This window comes from Python bivittatus, unplaced genomic scaffold (genome assembly GCF_059951505.1).
Source record: "Python bivittatus isolate LINGU-HERP-01145 unplaced genomic scaffold, Pbiv_v1 ctg000480_np1212, whole genome shotgun sequence".
NCBI lineage: Eukaryota > Metazoa > Chordata > Lepidosauria > Squamata > Pythonidae > Python > Python bivittatus.
The window spans coordinates 96,529,865-96,555,691 of NW_028277075.1; the positions used below are offsets into that span (position 1 = coordinate 96,529,865).

The 25,827-nt window shown below is 37.7% G+C and overlaps 1 protein-coding gene across 3 annotated transcripts in view; it reads left to right on the forward strand.

Annotated features, from left to right (window-relative positions):
- LYPD6B (LY6/PLAUR domain containing 6B) overlaps positions 1-25,787 on the forward strand; it is a 91,220-nt gene extending 65,433 nt beyond the window's left edge. For all 3 annotated transcript variants that reach the window (XM_088146537.1, XM_088146535.1, XM_088146536.1), the window contains exons 2-5: positions 14,680-14,830; positions 16,063-16,161; positions 17,157-17,287; positions 22,780-25,787. In XM_088146537.1, the coding sequence (XP_088002663.1) occupies positions 14,701-14,830; positions 16,063-16,161; positions 17,157-17,287; positions 22,780-22,944 (525 nt within the window). In that variant the 5' untranslated portion in view covers positions 14,680-14,700 and the 3' untranslated portion in view covers positions 22,945-25,787. The remainder of the gene's footprint in view (positions 1-14,679; positions 14,831-16,062; positions 16,162-17,156; positions 17,288-22,779) is intronic.
- Positions 25,788-25,827: the final 40 nt, after the last annotated feature.

Sequence of the window (25,827 nt, forward strand, 5' to 3'; positions counted from 1 at the left end):
AACCCAGCAACCCTTTAGGTAGATTGAGGCATGAAATACGTACAAGTTGTGCTTCAAGTGGCATTACTGCCCAAAGCCACCTTAAAATATATGCAAACCATAACAACATAACCATTATGTGGAACAACTGTGACAAAAATTCTTTTGCAGCACAAGTACACAGACACTTGTAGCACTAGATGTGCAATCCATGGTGTACCTGAGAGCCAAAAGGTGGCATGATATGGGTGGCCACTGATTTGTTGGACAAACTTGGCTAGATGCATACCTGTGAACAGTTTTAAAATGTAAGGAAATAAATTTCACACACAACCCCCCCCCCCCCGCTCCTCAGTGAAGTAAGCAAACAAGTAGAAATACAAAGAAAAGAAGCCATATTTTTTGAGATACCATTTCTAGTGGTGGTCCTTTCTCAGCTTCAAAGCAACATCAAAGAAGCAACTAGCAGCACTGTCTAAATTGCAGGAAATTATACATGCCTAATAACCGAGAATTAAATGCTCAGCTTCTTTAAGTGCTAGTCATTTTGCTCTACTCTTTTGTGTAAGCCAGCAGGGATTTAGTGTGGCAGTAGCTTGTTGTGTTGGCACAATTGTTCTAATGGATGCTTCTTTTGGGGATGAAATATGCAAAGAAAAAAACTGGTGCTTTCATCTCTCATGGATGTCTTGGGAGTGCACAATTTTTCTCCCACTGATTTTTTTTTATACCCATCATGACATCAAATTGGACTGCCCATGTTTTGGGGAATATGTAGGAAAGGAAAGGAAAGGAATCAGGAAAGGGAATGGATAGGATGGGATCTGGTCCTAGTCAGAAGCTTATACATCCAACATTTGACATTTGTTATATGCTACTTCATAATTCTATCTGTAAGTAGCCCTTCAACCCTTGGAAAAAATTCACAGGAATTACTTGAGTGTGGCTACGGCAGGCAGAGAAAACCTTCTCATAAACAGTGATTATTCTGTTTGCTGAAAAATGCTATTTGAATATGTTTTTTTAAAATTGAATTTGAATAACATGATTTGTTTCATGGCGTGTCGGGAAAAAAAAGACTTTTTTTTAAGGCTGTCATGAAGTTTTGGCTTAGAAGGAATACTATGCCCTTGTTTGCCACAAGTCAACAGTCTGCCCCTACCACAATATTGCAGTTTACAGTGTTGTATGAACTAGAGCCACTGAATAATTCTGGTTACATAAGGATCAAAGGGATCTGATTTATGGCCACAGTATAGACTTCTCTTTGAATATAGTTTCATACCTAAGGAATTCTTGCTGATTTAAACTTTTAGAGATTGAATGTGGAACTTTTATAGTTTTCTGTCTTTTTAAAAAAATACAGTAGTAATTAAGATAGCTTGTCAGTAGGTAGATCCATTATATACCCCTCCTTGTTTTGAAGAGTGAATGCTATAACTCACCCATAAAAATTTGCCCCAGGCTGACTCTTGGCATAAAAGATTTTAGAAGCATGGGAGAATTTTGTGTATGATGATATTGGTACATAGCAGTCATGTTATGTCATCTCTTATACAAACCTAAATCATCCCAATTTCTCTAAGCAGCAATCACAGAAATGTGCCATATTGAAATATCAATCAACTGAGTTTTAAACAAATGAAAGACTAGACTTTAGATCTAGCAGAAAATTACATTTCACTGTTTTGGATGTCTGTGAGTCAAAAACTACAGAAAAGTACAAAGATGCATTTTAATTCAGGCCAAAGATTTTCTGCATATAATAACACATTAAGGCACTGCAGGATTATTGTTTAATTTTCTGAGGGAAATTTGGTTGGCCTCTGTTTTATTTGTGTGTGTGTGTGTGTGTGTGTGTGCGCCTTCAAGTCAGTGTTGACTCCTCGTGACTGCCTGGACAAGTCCCTGCAGTTTTCTTGGCAATAATTTTCAGAAGTGGCTTGCGCTTGCCTCCTTCCTAGGGCTGAGTGAGAGTGACTGGCCCAGGGTCACCCAGCTGGCTTGGTGCCTGAGGCGGAACTAGAACTCACGGTCTCCCAGTTTCTAGCCTGGTGCCTTCACCACTGCACTAAACTGGCTCTCTTGGCCTACCTACTATTTAGTTTTAAATGACAATTGAAAAAATGCTTCCTTACCAGAGTAACCACTGGCTAAACTTTAAAAAATAAATTTAGTTTTGGTTATTGCACTTATATTGCCTTGTTTTATGCTAGACTTATATTGATTATTTTATCCAGTTTTTATTGGTGTTTTTTTTTCTTTCGTTCTTTCTTTTCTTTTACATTGGGCTGGGTTCCGTCGGGAGAAAAACTTTGTAAAAATAAAATAAATGAATAAACAAATATCTCTAGAATGGGAGAAAAGGTGACTACTGCAGAAAGAGAGGAAGGGGAGGGAGTTATTACAATAAATCATAGCATTTTTTTCCCTAGAGTAATAGGAAGGAATTTAAGAGGGAAGCTCTTAATTTTTAACACTTGTTGTAAAACAGGGCAAATAAAATTTTATCTGAATAATCAGTTTCCTTTGTATGTGTTCAGAAGCAGGTCTCTCAGCTTTAAAAGTATGTTTCAATTTTGGGATTATGATTTGATGGCCCTATTGCTACATCTATACCTCGAAAGGCCAGTTGTAGATACCAGAAAATACCTGACATGTCACATGTGTGGAAAGAATTTTGATTAATGTGGTATAGTGGTTAAGGTGTTGGATGGGTGTCAGGGAGAACTGGGTTAAAATCCCCCTCAGCCACAGAAGTTTACTAGGTGACTTTGGGCCAATTACCCTCATTCAGACCAACCTACCTAACAGGGTCATTGTTAGGGGAAAAAGTGGGAGGAAGAAAATGGAATCCTACGTATGCTGCCCTGAGCTCCTGAAGGGGAGACAGGATGTAAATCAAATCAAGGAAATTAATTAAATTTGTTTGGATGCAATATAAACAGATTGGTCAACATGTGTGTAAGATTCTTACAAATAATAGTGATTGTGATCATTTGTGAACCAGGGATTCTTACAATATAGCTGAGGTCATTGGTGTACGGTTCCAGAGGCACTGAAACTCTCTTCAAAAGGCAAGTATGAGTCAGAAGATTGTGTGGCAAGCCTTTTAGGACTTGTTTGATAGATAGTGCTTTGAAAACAGTGATGATGGAGGAAGAACATATGGGAAGAGTTAGTCAGAGGCAGAGGCTAGGGGCATGAAAGCAGAATCTTCTTCCTGTGAAGCATCAATATTCCAAGGCATTTATTCTTTTAACAGTGCTGAATACCAAGGAAAACATAACTCAGTAGAAGCTCTTAGCATCCTGAATTGAAGAGCAATTCCAAAAATGTTGCCAAGAAAACTGCATGGACTTGCCCCTGTAGTTACCAGGAATCAAGACTGACTGGAAGGCACAAACAATACCTAACAAAGGGCTTGACCCACCATCATGATCTATTGCGATGTTATCTTATCTAGCTTATTTCCATATTAGCCACAGGCTAGATAGAACAAAAATACAGAAGTACAGATTCCTACAATGAATAAACCAGTCGGTCAATCAAGATTGCTCCTGATTATAGTGTCTTTTCTGCCAGTTTATCTTTAGACATTAATTTGCCAAATGTTTTAAATCAAAGGTTAGATGATTGCTGCAGGTAACAATCGCTCCAGTTGGGAAATTAAATATATTGTGAACAGAACAATATATAACTGGGAATTAATTGCTTTCAGACACAGTAGAATTCTCCTGGCTTTACTTTTTTTTTTTTTTTAATGTTCCTGATTTATAACTCAGTGAAAGGAATGCTGGGGATAAAATACCACATTGGGAGGCACACCCATTCACTTGTATAAGCACCCACAGATTTTCCCCATAGGGATTTTTTGCTGAATGCTCTACAAATATAAAAGAAGAGAAGCTTCTTGGGGGCATTTCCATTGACCTATCTCAGTTGACTTGCTTCTGCTGGTTGGTTTATTTTTACTGTGATCATCTAGCTCTGTATCTTAAATGTTCTGGAGGAAGTGGAGCCAGATAAAGTGACATAGTACTAGCTAGAGCTGAATACTAGGAGGATGGTGGTATTATGTACATTTGTTTAACCATATCCTATTCGGAACCGTATCAGCTGGCATGTGAATGACCAAGAACATAATTTGAAGCCCATACCAGAATTATTTGACTGGCTTTGGGGATTCATGCACTTTGACTTTGGATAGTGGCAGCTATATGCAGTCCCATCTAACCTGATATCTGGGGCCATTCCAGAGGGAGAGGTTCTTCTCAGTGATCTTTCTGCACTAGCAGGCCCAAAGAAATAGTCAGGATCTCACACATTTTCACCTGTAGTTGGCCAGGGCATGTAAGAAAGATTTGTTCTCAGTTATCCCATACAATCTCCACAATGTCTTTCAGACCCCTCCATGTTTGCTTAATACTGTTGATAGCTACTTGATAGTTATTGTTAAAGAGCAGCAGGCTGTCATAGGCCTCATTTTGCAAACCCTTCTGAGTTCTTGCTGTAATGGACTGAACAAAGACCAGCAGCCATTTGGAAGTGGTGAATTGAAGGGCTTCTCCTGAGGAGATACCTCCTCCTATACTGAACTCCACCTTCTTGGATTAAAAACTCACAAAGAATCATAAGAGCTTCATGCCATAAGCCTGTCTATCCTGTATAACCATGCTAAACTGGACGGCCATCAGCGTTGTCCTGGTTTCCTGATGGGAGGCTGCAGGGGGGCCTTTAGTAGGGATGGGTCATTGGGAAGAGAGCATAAAAGCACATGTGGGAAACAGTGACTCTGGAGTGGAGCATCCATCAATTTGTTGTATTGCTGGTTGGGGGAAGCTTTTGGTGGCACTCACTATTCTTTCTGCTTGTCTCCCTGCATTGAAGCAGTTGCTTCTGGGGTCCCAAGTAAGTGGTAGTTTTGAGAGAAAGGAAAAAAGAAAATGTATTTGAATGGTAGCTGTTGACTTGCGTTTCCTCTCCTTCCTGAGAGCTGACCAATATCACCAATGAGAGGAGAATTTCTTAATCACTATAGCAGAAGTTGTTAATGAAATGTCAAGGTTGAGTTCAATACAGAGATGGGTGGCATGTTGGAAAGAGAAATATTATTTATCCTGTAGTATTATGAACACAGCTGTCAAAGTATAATGCAGCTCCCCACCACCATGAAGGAGAATAATGTAAATAAGTAAGGGAGGAGGAATGAAAGGCTGGGGTTGGGGAAAACCATGCAAAATAAACCTACCTTGAAGAATGAAATGCTTGAGACAGGAGGCTGCAAAGGAGCGAGAACAAAGAAGTCTTTTTGAAGGGCAGGTGCTTGCTTTTGCATTCACTTCCAATGGAATAGCAAATAGGGAGAAAGAAATTTGTTTTCATTATGTGTTCCCATGCAGAGAGACAATTTCACCTGTTGATCTTATGACCCTCTGTTAATCAGTGGCATAATAGTAGTACAGTATAGAGTAGAATGCAAAATCTTCGGTTTGGCCAAGATGTCCCTGCACTCTGTGCTTCGTTAATCTGTTGGGCACTCATTCCATAGAACAAATTATAGGAATCTATATTTATTATATAGGATGGATGTAAATATACAGCACTTTGAGACTGTGGGGTCAGAAGGAGATACAGGTAGTCCTCACGTAACAACTACAGTTGGGACCAGCAACTCTGTTGCTAAGTGATGTGGTTGTTAAGTGAGACATCACGTGACTGTGACTTGCGATTTTATTGCTGGCTTCTTCAGCGACTCTGCTTGTCAAAAGTGCACAAATGGTGCACAGATGGTGGTCACATGACCATGGGATGCTGCAATGGTCATAAACACCCGCCAGTTGTGAAGTGCCAAATCGTGATCACATGACTGCGGGGATGCTACAGCGGTTGTAAGCATGAGGACCAGTTGAAAAGTTATTTTTTCAGCGCTGTTGTAACTTTGAACAGTTTCTAAACAGGGCAGTCATTAACCAAGGTCTGTCTGTAAAATAAGAGTCTATCATGTATGGCAGGAGTGTACAACTCACTCACTTGAGGGCTACACCCCGTCTTCATAAAAAGTCAAAGGCTGTACTCCCAAAGTAGGCAATATTGAGGTAAAGGAGGGGGTAAGGTATGCTCCTTAAATGGCCCCATCCCCAAATGCACAAAAGGCCAACATTTATGGCTTCAACCCCTCTGAAGGGGTCTGGGGCAACAAAAAAGATAGTGGTGGGATGCAAAAACTGACCCAAGCCAGTTTTTAAATCACTGGTGCACTGATTGTTTATGGAAATCTTTTTCTACAATTTAATTTCCATTACTGTGCAAGAAAAGCATTACGATTTCTGCAAGTTGCTTCAGTTTTATGAAGACTTCAAATGTTTAAGATATTTGCAGTAATTCTGTAATATAGAGTGTTGCCTTTGTGAAATAATTCGTTTTATGGGTTTGCTTCCGCCCTGCCCCCCTAGAGATGGAATGTTCCCCTTCAGACCATAGGAGAAGGGTGATGTGTTTGAATACTGCCTTGTGTCAAAAGCTTTCTTGCAGCTCAGTTAGAAGCTTCCACTCTCAGTACTAACTTTCGTCTTGCAGGGTTTGTTGCTTTTAAAAAGGAGATCTTCAGTAATGACAGTTCTTACCTGTAGTCTGAAGAAATCCACCCTAAGACATTATGCCTTATTGGATGAAGTCTGCGTTCTACAGAACATGGAGTCTTGATTGTGAAACTGATTACTGTGAGGGCATTAGCTGACCATAATCATTAACTGACCAACACCAAATGATTATCAACTATATTTTAAGTCTCTGAGAATACAATGTTATACCCAAAGGAGCTCCTTTGAATGTTAGGCTCAATATGGCTTACCTGTTGCCGCTGCTGCTATGGATACAATGTTTACCTTTCTCCCTGCCAAAAGATTTACCATTCATTAAAAGATGAAATACCTACTGATAGAGATCTTGGGAGTCTTTTCCAACTAACAAATTTTATTTAAAGGCATATGTTTGTGAGCTACAGCTCACTTTATCAGATGACAACATAGAGATCTTATGGAACTAGTATCAACTCTTTGGGATTATTATTACTATGCATTTAGCTGATATATCAGCCTCTGCATTCCAAAAGTTGTGCAGGTGAACTATAAGGCATTGAAGGCTGAAACAATACATAGAAAAACAACACAGCTGTAGAATCAGTGGCTTTCTGCATTTGAATGCTGGTTCTGATGCAGTTCTCTTTTCATATATTTGATAGTACTTTTGTTCATAAAGTCTCATGCCAGAATAAGTACATTAATCTCTGGGATAACATAGTGTTACTGATTTTTTGGATATAGTTTGCATTATTGTAATAAAGAATCATAAGCAATAACTAAAAAAACATTCAGTGAGTTGCTTTGCTGTATATTCTGTATGATGGATAATCAGCCTTTTACAAGAAAAAAGACAGTATATTTCATATCAGTCACTCGGAGTTTTCTTTTTTAAATTTCATTTAGCAGATGAAACTAACTGAAAAGTTACAATTTTTGGTTTCAAATAAATGTTAGATTTCAGAAATAATTTTAAAAATTAACAGTACATTTGTTTAAGTAGTCTAGTAGGAAATATTTCACAGGTTGTTGGACACAATTCATCATACAAAAGTAATTAATGAAGCTCTGAATGTTGAGTAAAAATCTTTAGCAACATCCAGACTGGTTCACTTTTGGATATTTGCAAGGTAAATATTTGAAATGCAGAGGCTTTATTTGACCAAAGAATTTATTAACTTATCTCTCTTTTAATATGTAACCTGGGATTGAAAAATGTTAAATTGAGAACTCTGTGTGAAAAGGATAAATAGCTGTTCACATTGTGGTATTTAGGTTGAGGAACAAAACGTTTCTAGTGAGCAAAAGGATACAATTTTGAAATAAGTCCCTAGAAAATTGCCTGGGGGGGTATATGTATGTAAGCAAGCAACCATTTTTAAAACTTGAAGATTAAAAAACTGAAACTCTGCATAGAGTTCATAGAGTTTTTATAATCATCATCATCAAAAAATCAGTGGTCAAGTATCTGATATTCGACAAGTTAAATTGATGTACTCAAAAAAAAAAAAAACCCTCAAAAACTACCATTTTTACACATTCCAAGGACTCATTAAGGGCTTTCCATAAGGGACTTTGGTACCATTCCCCAAATCAGTCCCATACCCCGGTAATCACATGACATCATCCTCCTGGGGCAGCTAAACCAATTTTCTTTTCATCTGTAATCTGAAATGCTGAACTAGCACGGCCTGAGGATTGACAGCTTTTCCATTGGCAGGATTCCCACCCAAACCTGCCTCTGGCTTCTTGGCTAGTCTCACCCCCAACCGTAAAGCATGCATCCTTGCATACTGATGCCAGACTCTGAGGCTCATTTTTTGCAGCCAGTCAGACTGGTTTCCTTTTATTTCCCCTTCATGCAAGTTAACCTAGCAAGGGTGGGGGCTTTTGCTGGAGGCCAATTTCTGTGCTCCCTAATTGGTTGGCTCTGGCTATTCTCACAACAGCTGTAGTGAGTACAGCTGTAGGCCATTCTGACAGTGGTTCTGATAGTTTGGAAGCATGTGCACGGTGATGACTGATGTGTGGACATGCTGTACGTGGGCTGAAGTCTATAAATTGGTCCTCTAAAATTAACCTACAAATAGAGAAATGATCTAGCAAGACCTTTTGAGATTTTAGGATGTATCAGATATTTAGGTAGCAGTTGGAGGGGTGTTACTCAGATGTGGGGAAGGGCAGCAAGGAGGAAATTGCCTACTCAGGTCTCTAATTGCTCTTAATAAGTATCCTGGAGAGGGGATTACACTTGGAGAGATGCATACCATAAAATTAACACTTTCATTCCTGCATTATGTCCTTCTCAAGAGGAAGAGAAGAAACCTGTCTCATCTTTTCCAGAATAACTTTTCCACTTGCTAGTTAGCAAGCAAGTAGCCTGCCAGCTTCATGCTTGCAAACCCAAGGTTAGCATTTTCAGTTCAATAAGAGAAGTAGAATTACTGACTTGGAGGAGTATAAACACAAATAGCCTTGTGCTACTTTGAAGAAAAAGAATTGCACCGTAGCAAAACACAAACAAGCCCAGCCAATTCCTTTCTGTTTGGTGACAAACAGATACAAAGTGAAAGGTCTTTAGGATGGTGGCACTGTATTCTGGAAGCAGTGCTCCTCCCGTGAAACTGCTATCTGTATGCAAGGATCTTTACCTGTGCAGCTGTGCCAACAGTATGTCTGATGGAAATTCTCAGCCATGTCTTCTGAGTTATAGCAGCGGGTGTCATGGAATAATACATCTTCAAAAATGATTGGGTTCTTGTCCTCATTACCAAAGCAGATCTGTCCTTCTTCATTTATCAATTGATTAATCCTTTTTGATTCTCTCTCTTTTCTCAGTTTATAAGCTAGCCATCTACCTGGTTTATTTGCATCTTCAAAATAATTCTGTTTAGCACTTCTAATTTTTTGTGCCAGCTCCTCCTTTTCCATTAATCCCATTTTATGTTTAATTAAATCCATTTTAGCTTTAATATCTTTTTTTTGCGGGGATTTCTGTAACTCTTCTTCCAATTTTTTATGGTCATCCTCCAATAGTTTAAAAGTCTTTTTCTGTAGTAAAAAGATTACTATGGAAAATTGTACTATCAAGAGAATGTACAAGAAGAAGAAGTAAGACAACATTTACAGAAAGCGAAATTACCTCAGATACCTAAAGACATTGAAATAATGTTAGAGGGGAATATAACTATGATGGAATTAACAGAAGCTCTAAAAAAGCAGAATGTCGGGAAAGCCCCGGGTCCAGATGGGCTGCCAGTGGAATTTTACAAAACCTTCCAGGACATATTGAGCCTTCAACTATTGGAAGTTATGAATGAAGTTATGACAAAGAAGAGGATACCCCAAACATGGACTGAAGCATATATTACACTTATACCAAAGGAGGACACTGACCCACAACAGGTTAAAAATTATAGACCTATATCTCTACTAAATTCAGATTATAAAATTTTTGCTTCAATATTGGCAGAAAGACTAAAAAGATATTTAAATAATTTTATCCATGCCGATCAAAACGGATTTTTGCCAAAGAGACAAATTAAAGACAACATGAGAGTAATTCTGGACACACTGGAATACTATGAGGCACACCCTGAAAAGCAAATGGCCCTGATATTTTTAGACGCACAAAAAGCCTTTGACAACGTGAATTGGCGATTTATGCTACTGCAACTGGAACAAATGGGCTTTGGTAGAAAATTTACCCAAGCCATTGAAACAATATATCATAAACAGACTGCAAAAATCATGATAAATGGAGATTTAACAGAACAGATAGACATAACAAAAGGGATGAGACAAGGTTGTCCACTATCGCCCTTGTTGTTTGTCTTAACACTAGAAGTGTTGAACAGGAATATAAGAGAAGAGAAAGAAATAAAAGGAATGAAGATTAAAAAGGAAGAGTACAAATTGCAAGCTTTTGCAGATGACCTAGTATTTATACTAGAGGACCCACTGGAAACAGCACCTAAATTAGTTGAAAAGATAGAAGAATATGGAAAAGTAGCAGGACTAAAAATAAATAAAGACAAAACAAAGATATTAACAAAGAATATGCTAGCAAGGCAAAAGAAAGAATTGGAAGAAGTCTTGGAAATACAGGTTACAAACAGGGTTAAATACCTAGGGATATACATTACACCAAGATGTAGTACATTGAAGGAGGATAATTATCTTAAACTTAAACGACAGATTGTAATAGATCTGACAAAATGGGAGAATTTACAATTATCAATGACTGGGAGAATATCCACTATCAAGATGAATATATTGCCTAGGATGTTATATTTATTCCAGACAATTCCAATTCGTTTAGGGAAAGAGTTTTTTGATGATTTAAATAAAATTGTATTGAAATATATCTGGCAGGGCAAAAAAGCAAGAATAAAGCTTAAATTACTACAAGATGCAAGAGTAAGAGGTGGGTTTGCCTTGCCTAACTGGGAATTATACTATCAGGCGACAAATCTGATGTGGGTAAAGGACTGGATAACTTTAAGAAATAATAGACTATTGACTTTAGAGGGACATGACCTGTTGTTGGGCTGGCATGCTTTCTTATGGTATAAGGGAACGAAAACACAGGGCTACTTTAGAAGGCACTATATTCGAGAGGCATTGTTTTTAAACTGGGAGAAGATAAGAAGACAATATTATTTAAAAGTTCCACGATGGATATCCACTATTGAAGCTTTTTCTTATCCAATAACATATAAAAAGGAACAAACAGTTAGATATACTGAGATATTGAATGAAAAGGGTGAACTTAAAACTATGCAAGCGTTAGAAGAACAAGGTATAAAAATGAACTGGTTTTCATATTTGCAAATACAATCTAGATTTGATAAAGATTTTAAAACAGAAGGTATCTATGATGAGCTGACTGTTTTAGATAAAATTTTGATGGGCACTGATGAAAAGGTGATTAAAAAACTTTATGGACATTTACTAGAATTTAAGATGGAGGAAGAACAGGTTAAAGATACAATGATTGCATGGGGGAAAAATTTTGGATATGGAATTGATTTAGAGAAGTGGCAAAAACTATGGTCTCAAAACTATAAAATGACAATGTCAACTGCATATAAAGAAAACTTGTATAAGATGTTTTACAGGTGGCATTTACCTCCAGCAAGGATTGCGAGAATGTATAAGAACAAGTCTGATAAATGTTGGAAGTGTCATCAGAAGCCCGGTACATATTACCATATGTGGTGGACATGTCCAGAAGCTAAAAGATATTGGATTAAAATCCACACATGGTTGGAAAAAATGACAAAACAACATATAGACTTTAAACCAGAGACATTTCTATTAGGAATTATACCTGAAACATATAGTAAAGAACTGAAATATTTGATTGTAAATGTTTTGACAGCGGCTAGAATTGTATTTGCTAAAAACTGGAAAAATGAAAAAGTACCTATGCAGGAGGAAGTTATTAAGAAAATTATGGAATGTGCAGAGATGAGTAAATTAACATTTGAAATTAGAGAGCAAGAAGATAAACAATTCTATATGATATGGGATCTGTTTTATCAATGGTTGGATGAAAAGATATAGTAATGTAATAGATCAGCAAATTATATAATAGAAACTTGACAAACTGATATAAATTACTATATATATATATATATATATATATATATATATATATATATAATCAATGGATAAAAATGATATAAATCTTATTATGGAAGCTGGTGTTATGGACTAGTAACAAATGAATAATAATTGATAATTGATAAATATATAAATATATGTTAGATAGATGACATGAGATTCTATATAAATGATGAGTGAAGACTATGAAAGGATGGCACAAATGATTGGTAACTGGCTGACACACGGTTTAAAATGGAAGATGGTTTTTTTAATGTTTTTTATGTTATTGTTTGTATGTGTTTGTTGTAAAAAATAAAAAAAAAATGTAAAAAAAAAAAATGATTGGGTTTCCTTTCAGCAGCAAGGGTCTTCTGGTGGACACAGGGGAGGAATACAAAAAAAAAAGACCTTTGTAGCAGCAAAAGCTGGAGAATGATTTTTCCCTAAGAACGATCATGTACCAAGGAAGCTGTGTTAAGATGTGTTAAGGAGAAGCTGGTTAGACATTGGCTGGAAATTATTTAATTTGGACTCCTACACTGAGCAGGGCATTGGACATGACATCCTAAATGGACCTTTCCAATTCTGTGGTTGATTGATATTAGGAAAAGATCCTTCCTTCTGTGTTTCTCTCCCTCTCTCCCCCCCCTCCCTTTTTCATTATATATGGATTCTGGTAATAGGAATTATTCCAAAGAAATCGCACAACAGTACTGCAGAAGTGCTGGGCTCAGTGTTTGTGGTCACTAAACGGAAAATGTTCCGGGTTGATATACATTGTTGTGTGGTTGTGTGTGTGTGCTCTTCTGTGAGTATTATTGTTAATTCCCAGATTCCTTCATCATTCCTTCATTATTTGTATGGAAATAAGCTTGCTCTGTTTCGTCTAAAAAGAATTAGACTTTGATTTAATTTGCTGAAAGTGGTTAATTATTGCTTGGCATCATATGCAATGAATTGTAATATTAAGGAGAGTGCTGTATTTGTCAGTTTCATTTGTTTGCAGTGCCCACTCTAGAGGTTTTTCAGAAATAAACCTTGAATTCCATTCTTTTACATGCATATTGAGTGGGAAAAGAGCAACTGGCTAGATTTCCAATCCTGGGGTACCAGAATTGTTTAGGGATTATGGATCTAATCTTATCTCATGCCATCTAGTGGTGCTTTTGAAGGTGGTGCTGTGCATTCTGTGTAGAGTGTGTAATCTCATCAGGCTTTGGTGCAATATTGTTCTGTACTACCTGTGTTCTTGATAGCAAGAACAACACATAGCAAACAGTTGTATTTGCTTGTACACTTATGCATTCTGCTGTAAAGTCTGAGTATGTTTGCATTTACTTGAAGTATAAGTGGTATATGTACTGTAATGGAACATAACTTTTGTAATGTAAAATGTTATCTACTTCTGGAGCTCTGTAGTTCTCCTTGTGGAATTCCAATATATTCAGAGAAGTTTTACCCAGCTTGGTTGAATATGAGACATGGTGCATTGCCTAGGAATCATATGGTGGCCTAGGAGCTCCTGTTAAAATGCTGTATCCTATGTCCTTGGGCTCAGCATTTTGAAAGTAGGCCATTATTTATTTGAAGTGATTCAAATATTTTAGAACAATACATTGCCTTGCTTTCCCCAAATTATATATTTGTATGAAGTAGTAGGTCAGTCTCCTTTACGGTGGAAGTTCAAAAACCACAGTGTCATATTATTTTAGGCTAATTAATCAAGAGTAAAAGGAGATGACCTGAGTAGGAATGAACATTTTCTTAGAGTCCAAGACCAGGTTATGAAAGTTGAAACAACTAAATACGCTTTGAGGATACAATAAAATCTCATTAAGTAAATCACCTACTTCTGTTGCCAGCTGTGAACAGAGTGAAGCTTAGGGCTTAGGCATGGGATTTACTATCACGTAGGTGATTTCAGGATGCTTCTCTTTTAGCAAAAAACTCTAAATACCATTGGTCCGAATGGCCAGGCAGTCCAACTGTTGAATTGGTTGGGAGCGCAATTCCTTGTAAAATCTATACCTCCAAAAGATGTCTTCTAAGCTTTCAATTGCTTTGGAAGCACGGGGGCATCTTCTGTGTGAAAAGGGATTCTGATTATATCTACTATTCATGATGATGATCTGAGCATGTGTTTGGGGACAGTTACCTGTTTATAAAAATTTCAAGTCTGTTACTTAATTAGAGATGTTACCTGATGAAGGATAAGTTGCCTGCGAGCTCTGTCTTCTACTTTCCTTCTAACTATCTTAATTCGATCCATTCAAGCTCAGAACTGAGCTTGCCTGCCCCTGTTTTGCTCTCCTGCACAGCCCAAGCCTCACCAGTAGGAGGCAGGAACAGCTTAGTTTTGCAGGGCTGATATTTTCCTGATTATCATTCCATCAACAGTGTTATGAGGCTAATATTGTGGAAATTAAGCTAAATATACCCAGTCCTCTTGCTCTTTTTTTTATAACAAAGTGCCATTTCTCTCCTTTTTTCACTCCCCCCTCTCTTTTAGGTATGAGAGCATTAAGCTCTGATGTACATTAACGGTATGCCATTACTCTGTCACACGCTGGCTGCAGCTTTTGTTCAGATCCTCATAGTTTCAGGCAACTGGATTTTGGCCAAGAACATCAACTTCTATAACGTGAGACTTCCAGTAGACCGTAAGTAGCCAGTTCCAGTTCTTTTGCATCAGTAAATAACCATTTTCCAAACATTTCCCGCATTTTCTACGTTAAGCCCCTCAAACCTTTTTAAAAGGTTATTTTATATTACAATTATGCATAGGCCTAAAAGCAAAACACTAATTTGACTGTCTTCAGTGATTGTTAATTATTAGGTGGAATTCCTGATTAATGGCCTGAAATGTACACCTGGGTGTTCACCTGATTAAGTTATAATACCTTTTTATTGCCTTCCCTGTGCACTGCTGATACTTTTGCTGTGTATACACTTTGCAAAAGTTCTGCAGCATTAATTGAGTATTGCAGTTTTGAATGTTTGTCCTGTTGATGGAGGTAGCGTCAGAAGAAGCCCAGTGCATGCTACTTCCGTAAAGTTCTCAGGCATCTGATCCATTTATTGGCAATGGATAGTGGTAGCAGTATTAGTATTTTTATTCGGTATGCACTAATATTGAAGTGCAAAGCAAGATCTGTTCCCCCCCCCCCCCCAATACCAGGCTTGTAAGGTAGGTTGGGCTAAGAGAGAATGACTGGTTCAAAGACACAGGGTGAGCTTCCATGGTCAATGGCCTAGAACCCTGTTTCTAGTCCAACACTTTAACCTTACTGCAACACACTGGCATACGGGAAGTTGTGCCTAGTTAAAAAGAGCAACATGTCTCATATATCATTTACTGCAAAGGGGAAAAAAAGATGTCCCACAATGGAGTAAGCAAATATTGGACTTACCTGCTCTCTCCTTGCATCAGATGCTTGCAGCTTGTTAATGTGGGACCATTTGGGCATGCCACAGACTTACTTTCTCAGTCAACCTTTCCCAGCTTGGCTGCTCTCCAGATGTGTAGTCTTCAGAACCCAAAATGTTCCGTTGTGGCTCTCCTGCCTGGAGAATTCTGGGAATTGAAATCTACACATCTGGAGAATGTTCAAGTTGTGGATTTGTTCTAGGTTCACCTGAACCAGTCTTCTGACATGACATAAGTTTAAAATCAAGCTAAGCAGATTTTGCTCCTTTTAAAAAAGGTTTTTCTGTTTATCCACTTGGAGAGTAATGTGCTTACGATTGTGTTAGGAAAAAAAAATGTTAATTTAACAAAGTATATTGTCAAATAATTCCCTCCTGTTTGGGGACTAATTGAGGGGAATAGGAGAATTTAGAGTCATCAGAATAAAGTATTTAACATTTCCCCCCCTTTCATTTAATTTTAAAGCTACTCCATTTCCAAGCAGCTTCAAGTGCTTTACTTGTGACAATGTTATTGACAATTACAACTGTAACAGATGGGCTGAAGATAAATGGTGTCCTCAGAGTAAGTATATGGAAAACATTTATTTTAGCTTTTCCAATTAACTCAGTCATATTAAGGGCATCCAGTGGTTAAGCAGGATTTAACAGTCCAAAAGACTAATGACTTCTGGAGTATATAGCTGTTTTCCTGGACATGAGATTAACAGTAAAGTTGAAGTCTAAGTGTACTTCCACCTGTCACAGTGTTGATCAAAATGGTCATTTATAGCTGACTTTGTGCTTATCTGTAGTATCCTTTTGAGCTGTCGCTATAAAGTTTAATGGCCAGTGTCCATCTCATCTGGCTGTTCCCTTTCTCCTCTTCTTATCAGTTTTACAGGAAGAGTCTGCATCCTCTCTCAAGTGATCCAGAGCAGGTCAACATTAAACAGCAATCACTAATAAGCAATTCCTTCATTGATACAATATAAACTTCCCAACCTGATGCCCTCCAAACTTGAGAAGTTCAATCCCAGAATCCCCAGCTAATATGACCATTGGTTTCTCCTCCACAATCTGCCCGCTGCATGGAGATGCAACATAGCTGCTTTCTCTTCTGGGTGGGAAGAGAGGATTTTTGTCAAGAGAATGTAGGCAGAGTGGAGTATGCATATTTTCCAACCATTAGGGAGAATCACTGAGTGGCTATCATGTGGTAGAATCCCCATCAGCAACTATGGTGGGTGGTTGTACATTTTTTCCACAATTTGGAAAAATCTGTAGCTAGTGGAAAGCAAGGGCATATGTTGATGTCTGGACATTCATCATTTAAAAAGAAAAAGGACCAGGAAATGTACACCCTCAGGTTAGAGAATATAGGAAAACAATATGTTAAATGTTCCAGTCAAGAAAAACATGGTTTATGTATCAATAATTCTAGGGCAACTATTTACTAGGATTTTGATTTTTAGTGAGAAAGATAAGTCAGCATGACTGCGCTTATAAAATATAATTGTAAAAGAATTCTGATGTTGCCTTTTGTTTTCTTCTTTCTCTTTCTCTTTCTTTATTGTCTAGACACTCAGTACTGTTTAACAGTCCATCACTTTACTAGTCATGGAAGGAGCCTCTCTGTCACCAAAAAATGTGCTACCAGGGAAGAATGCCATTTTGTTGGCTGCCATCGCCACAGAGAAACTAGTCATACAGTAAGCATCACATTTTGGTATAAAGCTATCACTTAGAACACAGAGACCCTTTCTGTTCAGTAGATTGAATCTCCCCATGGAATACTTGGCAATATCTACAGATGCCAAAAGACAAGGTTGAGTTTCTGCCTGAGAACCATGATGGATCCAGCTGAGTTTTGGGTTTCTTCCTGCATTTATCTGTCTGTCTCCAGGAACAGTCTCAGTAGTTTTTTGTATGCCATAAAATAGCTCTTAATGTAAGAGAGGTTAAGAGGAATGGATTGATTTCCAGATATGGAATTAAAGCTTCTTCATTTAGTAGTTTCTTGACTCGTTTAGAATATTGGTTCTCATGTGGTTCAAGGATGACTGTTTACATCAAAAGTATATTAGTCATTGAGTAAATTTCTAGGATGAAACACTAGCCTTCAGAATGAACAACATGCCTTTCTTTCAGTAGGTAGTAGGTAGATAAATAACATTTGTTACATCAAACAGGTCAACAAAATATATGAACATGTATAACTGTGATAATAATGTAATGTGGTATCAAAAATCTTAAGAGGGGGAAGGAAAAGCCCAGAAATACATATCATAAATGAAATGAAAACAACTCAAGAAAAGCCACTTAAATACATTATTAGTAAGCTACAATCCATACTGAGAGCCAGTTTGGCATAGTGGTTAAGATCAGGCTAGAAACTGGGAGACCATGAGTTCTAGTCCCGCCTAAGGCACAAAGCTAGTTGGGTGTCTTTGGGCCAGTCACTCTTTCTCAACCCTGGGAACAAAATTATGGCAAACCACTTCCAAAAAGTGTTGCCAAGAAAACAACAGGAACTTGTCTAGGGAGTTGCCAGGAGTCAAGACTAACTTGAAGACACAAAGCCCGCCCACCCCCAGCCGATACTTGACGATGACACTGCATTTTCTCAGGCACTGGGTGGCAGGCCCATACTTGCATATATACAACCATCAAAACTGAAGCAGATTTTTACAAGGAACAAGAATTAACAGAACAATGATGCTAATATGGGAACCAGATCCTGCAACAAATCCAGATATCTATTTTGCCTCCACATTTACATCAGCAGCCCCATCACAGGTCCCAACAACTTCACACACAAGATTAGAGGTACCTTCACATGCTCTTCTTCTAATGTGATATATGCCTTCATCTGCCAGCAGTCTCCCTCTGAATTCAGCATAAGACAAATGGGCCAAACTTTGCACAGAAGAAATAAGGGACAAAAGTATGACATCAGAACACAAAACTAGTAATGTCAACATGAAAAGGCTTCAGGCTGTCCCAGAAGGTCTCAACAAACACAATGGGTTTTTAACATATTACAAATTGTTAAATTTGATAAGGTACTTGTAATGTGTTAATTGATAAGGTACTTGAAATGCATCTCACATGTAATCTGCATCTGTGTTCCCCTCCCCTTTCCCCATTCCACTTTAAATCCTATTGATGTCTAGCTACTCCATTGCATCTGATGAAGTGGTTGCGTCCTATGAATGCTTATGCCTTTTAATAAAATTGGTAGTCTGAAAAGGTGCTACCAGATTCCTCCTGATTTTGGGCTGCCATAGACTAACACGGCTTTCCTCCCACAATGCATACTTCTTGTATCTTGGAGATCAAAATTTGGGATATTTGCCAGTATTGCTGCTAAGAAAGTTTCCTAAGTATCTCCATCATCTACATACTACAGAAATTCTCTTATCTACTGCAATCCTGTTACTGATTTCACAGTTCTAACATGCACAAGCATAAGCAAGAGGTTCTAAAACCAAAGATAAAAAGGAAAGAAAAGTAGAATTAGGGCATCTTTGACTTGTATGGTAAGTTTAAAACAGGGAGAAACATGCTATTGACTTGTGATCTGGGAGTTGAATAAAACGTGCCTATTCAAAGTACAACTCTGGAGAAACCCAGAATAACTCAAAACTCACTTCAGAAATCTCCAAGAAATTATATTAATTTTTTTAATCTGTATTTAATAAAAATGGCTACTTCATTTTCTCTATTTTGAATGAAAGCAATTACATCAGTTAAAAATCTAATAGTATCAGAACCTTGGTGGCCCTGAATGCACAGATGTCAGAAAAAGAAAAAAAATATGATCTGCATTCTAAGATAGACAGACAGGTGGCATCATCAAGTAGTTTCTGATTCCACATAGATAGATTTTCTCCATGGTGATCTATCCCTAGCCTGGTCTTTCAGGTCTTCCAACGGTGCACTCATTGCCACTGTAACTGAGTCCATCTACCTTGCTGCTGCTCGTCCTCTTCTCTTTTCTTCCACCTTTCCCAGCATTAAAGCCTTTCCCAAAGAACTAAGTCCTCACATATGTGTTCAAAGTAGGATAATTTGAGCTTGGTCATTTGTACCTCGAGTGAGAACTCTGGATTGATTGGTTCGATGATCCATTGGTTTATTTTCTTGGCTGTCCATGGTATTCTCAGGAGTCTTCTCAAGCACCAAAGTTCAAAGACATCAATACTTTTCCTATCCTGCTTCTTCAAAATCAAACTTTTGCTTCCATAGAGTGTTACAGAATACCATGGCTTGCACAATTTTGATCTTTGTAGGTATAAACACATCATAGCATTTGAATATCTTTTCCAAGATCTTCATGGCTGCCCTACCAAGAGCTAGTCTGTGGCAGATTTCTTGATTGTTTGTTCCTTTATTGTTGATGTTTGATCCTAAAAGACAGAAGCTATTCACCACATTATCTTCATTGCCAATACTAAGGCTGGTTGTTGTACCTGTTGTCATTAGTTTGGTCTTCTTTATATTTAATTTTAGTCCAGGTTTTTCACTTTGCTCCCTAACTTTTATTACAAGAGCTTGGAGATCCTTTGCATTTTCAGCTATCAAAGTAGCATCATCAGCATAGTGCAGGTTATTGATGTTTCTTCCTCCAATTTTAAAACTATGCCCATCTTCTTCCAATCCAGCTTCTCTTAATATATATTCAGCATATAGACTGAATAAACAAGGGGAGAGTATACAGCCTTGTTGCACTCCTTTGCCAACCTGAGCCAGTCTGTTTCACCCAGCTTTCATCCTGGACTGCTGGGCTCTGCATTTTTTTTAATAATCTTGTAGTGATCCAGTGATGGAATATTAAGTCAGTGAACTAACCTCACCACTGGAAGTTCACGTTGTATTCACCCCGTTCGTCTCCCAGTGAGCAGCCTCTCAGTTTCTGCCCAGACTGGATGAAGCATGATGCCTTTGCTTTTCCCTTCTTTGCACACAGTACTGCAAAGCTTCCCTTCCTTTTCCTTTTAAAATATATTTAAGTTGTACCTGTAGGAACACTTCTGTTTTGTTTCTGTGAGGCTGAACTTTGTTGCTGTAACATTTCTGTGGACCTCTAGAGGAACATAGGATCAAAAGAACAACCTGTTCTCTATTTCCTTAATTATTGTAGCAAGGGAGCCACAATGGTACCATAAGGGGTGGGGTTGGGGGGAGAAAAGGTCTGATTTAGTGTCAAAGGAAATAATGTGAGAAGGGGACGTGAAGGCAGCCATGGATGCAGACCTCTGGGAAAGCCAAGGAAAGGCACGGGGACTAGTGAGAAGGGAATAATCCCTGGAAGGAGAGGGCCTAATCCACAGAAGCCAGCCAATAAGGGCAAGAAGCAGGCGAATGAGCAGTCGGGTCTTCCGGTAGCCATATGCCAGACTGAGTATCAGCCCAGCCCCGTGGCCAAGCCACTGTGATTCAGGCTGAAATTTTTGAAGTTAACTTAAGAAACCACTGGGAACACCCCGGGAGACCAGCAGCTTTGGCTGCTGTGTGGAATTGCCTTATGTCACATACGTCAACTTTAGATCTGAGGAATGAGAGATTTCCCTCAATTTGATTATGCCTCAACCTGTACAAGTATGGCAGGTTCTATTTTATGATTCCATCCAAGTGCAGAGCAAACATAAAAATGTACACTTTAATACCCTGAAGCTCTTTACTTTCTTTCCTCTTTTTTCCTTTTCTTTCACATTTCTAGTCCTTAAGCTTACAGCAGTCCACATAATGAAATATGGGTATTGCTTAATACAGAAGCAAGGCAGGGATGAATAACAATTATTAAGATTCATAGCACAAAATGAGGCTTCAATGTTCAACATGGCTATCATGGGTTCTTCATAATCAGTAAAAGCAGGATTTATTATGTTGAATATATGCTTTGCTGAATTATAAATAATTCAAGATTCAGAGTTTCATCTATATAGAATTTAGATATTTTTTTTAAGTACAGCTCTGATAATCTGGGTCCTCAGTCTTTGTGTTTTTTTCCTGGCAGCTGTATGATTAGTTTGCTAAGAGAATATTTACACATGCCTAAATACATTTTGATCTAGATAATGTATGAATTCTGTCTGAGAGAGGCACCAGCCACCTATAATAGTGGGAATTGGTGTAGACAATTGGACAGGATGCTGTGCTTGGGCACTGCTCTAACAATGGATCAAAGACTTCACTGCCCATTTTTGGAATATCATTCTTGATTAAATTGTCTCTCATAACATGAGAATTATGGTTGCTTCCCTGACCATCGAAGTAGAATTAATAAAACTAATGTGGCGCACTAGAACATTCCTTATTGCTGCTCACAAATGCGTATTTTTTTCTATGCACAAAGGAAGGCAGACTTCTGTATTATAACTAAAGACTGGGAAGCATGTAGCATGTTAATAGTATTGAATTATGTTGCACAGTATTGGTTGGGCTGCAGCACTGAGATTTGCTTCCACATCAGATCTTTTCTTGGGAATAAACAACTGTTGCTCATTCATTTTTCAACAACAGCAACAAACATCCAGCAATCTGCCAATTGTAGGTGTTCCAATATTTTCTGTGTTATCCTCCTGTGGTTTTTTGTTTTTTCCTGATCTGAAAACCAAGATCACAGTAAAATTGCAGTGCCAGCATATGGAGGATTTTATAGTTTATTGCATATTTTAGTTATAAGTGTCCTTGTAGCTTCAGTCTCCCTTATTTCTTTGAATAGTGAAGGTAGTGACAGTTCTCTTTCTTTCAAGACTAGCAATCTCTTTAAATATGCATTTGTTTTCTGGAATAAAGGCACTGTTAGATAATACAGCAATATAATATGCTGCACGTAACCAGTGTTTTAATTACAATTGATTAGCAAAATTGTTATGTAGATTACAGTTAAATTTTAAAAGTTTTATTAATTTTTGAAAAGATTCCCAAGGAATCTAGCAGCAGCTATTTAATATATTATTAATGATTTATACAAAGCTGGATGGTAGATATATTATATTTCATAAGATGATGTTTTCTGTTAGTTGAAGACTGTGTTTTAAAATGGAGAATGCATTGTATCTAAAAAGAGAGCATCTCTTTTCTTCAGAATGGGTTGTAATTTTCATGTGCAAATTGATGCAATTCATTGATTGATTCCTTTAATCAAGAAGCACCATGGCTTCCATGTAATAACATTATCTATTACAATTTACAGGAATGCATTTCCTGCTGTGAAGGGATGATTTGCAATGTAGATATACCAACAAATCACACAAATGCTGTTTTTGCAGTACTGCATGCTCGGAGGACATCAGGAGATAGCAGACAAACTATTAGTATCCTCTTGCTGGTCATACTCATCATAGTTTTCATGTTATGACATGACTCTTCTCAGTCAGAAGGAATTTGTTGTCTGGAACTACATGAAGACAATCTCTGATGGAGATGAAGAAGGAGTTTCAAAAGGTCTCTTACACAGCGCTGCTGTGTATTTGAAGACTGCTGCTCATATCATGGTAGTGAAGATGCTTGCAGATACTGGTGCCAAGGAAATTAAGCAGGATGGCCAAATATTATGTCAACTTGACTAGTTATCGGAAATATCGGAATTCTTTGTGTGGAACCTAGAACAGTTTGTGGTTTGGCACATTATTATAGCAAATTATTACTGTACCATTTTGAAGTATTAAAATTGTTCCTCAGCTGAAATAATACGTTATGTTTTCTGAAGTGGAGATACAATACTCTTATTGTATATCAAAATTCTTCCTAGTTGTGAGTGATCCCTACCTAGCTGCAATCTTGACTGTTTTCTGATACTGTTACAATTTTCACAGTCCCCACTGTGGGTTCCTATATTCTGATATAGGATATAGTATATAATAGTCACTGTAGTAGCACCATCAGATCGAGGGAGAAAGAGATGGAAATGGCAAGGTTTGTTAATAGTCCTTTTTGGGCATGGAGACATTAGCAGATGTCTGACTATGAGAGTTCAGCTTGATGCAAAGAGTAAATAGTCAATAGTAGGAGTCCTTAAAATAGGCAGAACAATTAGCTGTGCGCCTCAAATGTCTATAACAAGACTCTGCCTTTTCTCCACATTGCCCTTGCTGGCTTTGATTTCCAAACACTATCAGTATTGTAGGATTATCTCTTCCTGAGGAGTTGCACCCAGCTGGAGGACTGGAGACTTATCCAGACTCTCTAGAGAAGAGAGAGAGTCCAAAACACAACTGGTTGGTTTGCTCGACACTCAGAAATATGAACAGGAAGGAAGGAAGGAGTTAGGGAGACCAACCCAGAGGAATGGGCTTCCAGCTGTGCTTGAAGTGCGTATTATTCAAAAACTTGTTTCCTAAAGGATCCAAGACAAGTTCTTGTGCATCACCATTGGGTTGTAGCTCAGTCTCTGAGGGAACCAGCATGTGTGTAACAGCCAGTGCAGGGCGTATATGGCCGACTTCAAAGGTCGTGGAATTGAACATCCTGTTCCGTAAGAATCAAAGCTATACAAAAACAATTGAGATGTGAACTGCAGTACATTAAACCCATTTTAAATAACAAACAGAAAAATTCATGGAAACAGAATGTGGACAATTATAAGAATTGGTACAAAGCATACAAATAAAGAAGGCTGGAATGACTGTTCACTGCAAACATTTTGGATGATAAGCAGTGTGCTTGTATGTTTATAACTATTTCTGTTTTTTAATCTGTCTTTGGGAATTCAAGTTTACAAAGGTATTTTACGGATAATAAATACCACATTAAAATAATAATAAAACTTTTAATTGGAAATTAGTGTTACATGTCCCTTTAATCATAACATCTGAAAAAAAAAGTTTAGTTTTACCTCTTTCTATACTTGTACCAATTTCCTCAAACTGTTAAGCAGTACCAAAGCTGAGGGTTATTTTTTTCCACCACCATCTCAAGATATCTGCCCAAGATATCTCAGTACACTTCTGGCATCATGTAGGAGCAAGGGTATAGGCAGACTATTGCTTGGAATAGGCAGTGTGCCTTTGTCTTCTGTTTCTTGGCTGTCTCAACTGTGCACGGTAGCCTTGAAGTTTAACGATAGCTAGAAGCCAAATGAAAGTATAGGGAAAGGTTTTCATTTAGTGGTAGAGCTTCTGCTTTGCCTAGAAAAGAAGCCTGGTTTGTTGGCTGGCATCTCCATGTAGGTCTGACTCTTGTGGAGTCAGTGCCAGTCATTTAAATAATGCTAAGTTAAATAGACTTGAGGTCTTAAGTTAGTGCCAGGCAATATTCCATGTTCCTTCCTAGAACTTTGATTTGTAAGGTCAGGTGTCATTCTAATTCACTGTTAGTTAGCAAAAATTTGTGTCCCAAATTGATTTCAAATTATAGTGACTAGCAAATTGCATATTATGGAATATTTATTTGAATGTTTCTTGATCCATGGTTTAGAGTCATATCTGAATTAAATCCAGGGGAGTGCAAACTGATTTCTGGAACTTCTGAACTTTTGCTCAACCCAGTGTCTGAACCCCAAAGCCTTCAGGAACATTAATTTATTCAGCACGAGAAGCTACAATCAAGAAAAGGAAGGAAAGGGGAAGCCTTATGTTGTCCAGAAGTATTTGGATGTTTCCAAGGATCTCTCTCAACAAAAGCAACTAATGCAAATGAACTAAATTCTAGAAAGTGTTGTGATTTTAATTTGAGTTTTAAAAAGAAGTCATTTTAGAAGTACATTGTTTTCATCTCAGTGGCCTTCTGTTGCATAGGAGATTGCTTATTGAATAAACTACAGTTGCTTCAATTTATTAAACAAACCATGATTGATCAACAGTGATTACTTTATATATTAAGCCAACATCAAACCATGTTACTACTTAGCTTGATATATTGACTCAGGCTATTTCTTCTTTTGTTTTGGTGCAGTTTCTTGATGGACATTTTAATGGGCAAATTATTTAGCTTTGGATCAGATCCAAATGAAAGCTAAATCTGCTAACCTGCATGAAATATTCAACAGAGAACTTCTTGATTCCTACATCTTTACGAGATAGCCAAATTATTTATTTTCCTTCAAAGTGCAAATTAAGATTGCTCTGCTTGTGCATTAGCATCCCACTGACGTGCCATAAATAGTCTATATGCAAGGAGCCATCTGGATAGTTTTGTTATTATGTGAAAATGTGTGTGCATGTGTTTGTATGTGTGAATGCATTTATGATATAGTACTATACATTTTTCCCAGGCAAATAACACTGTAATATGAAATAAACTT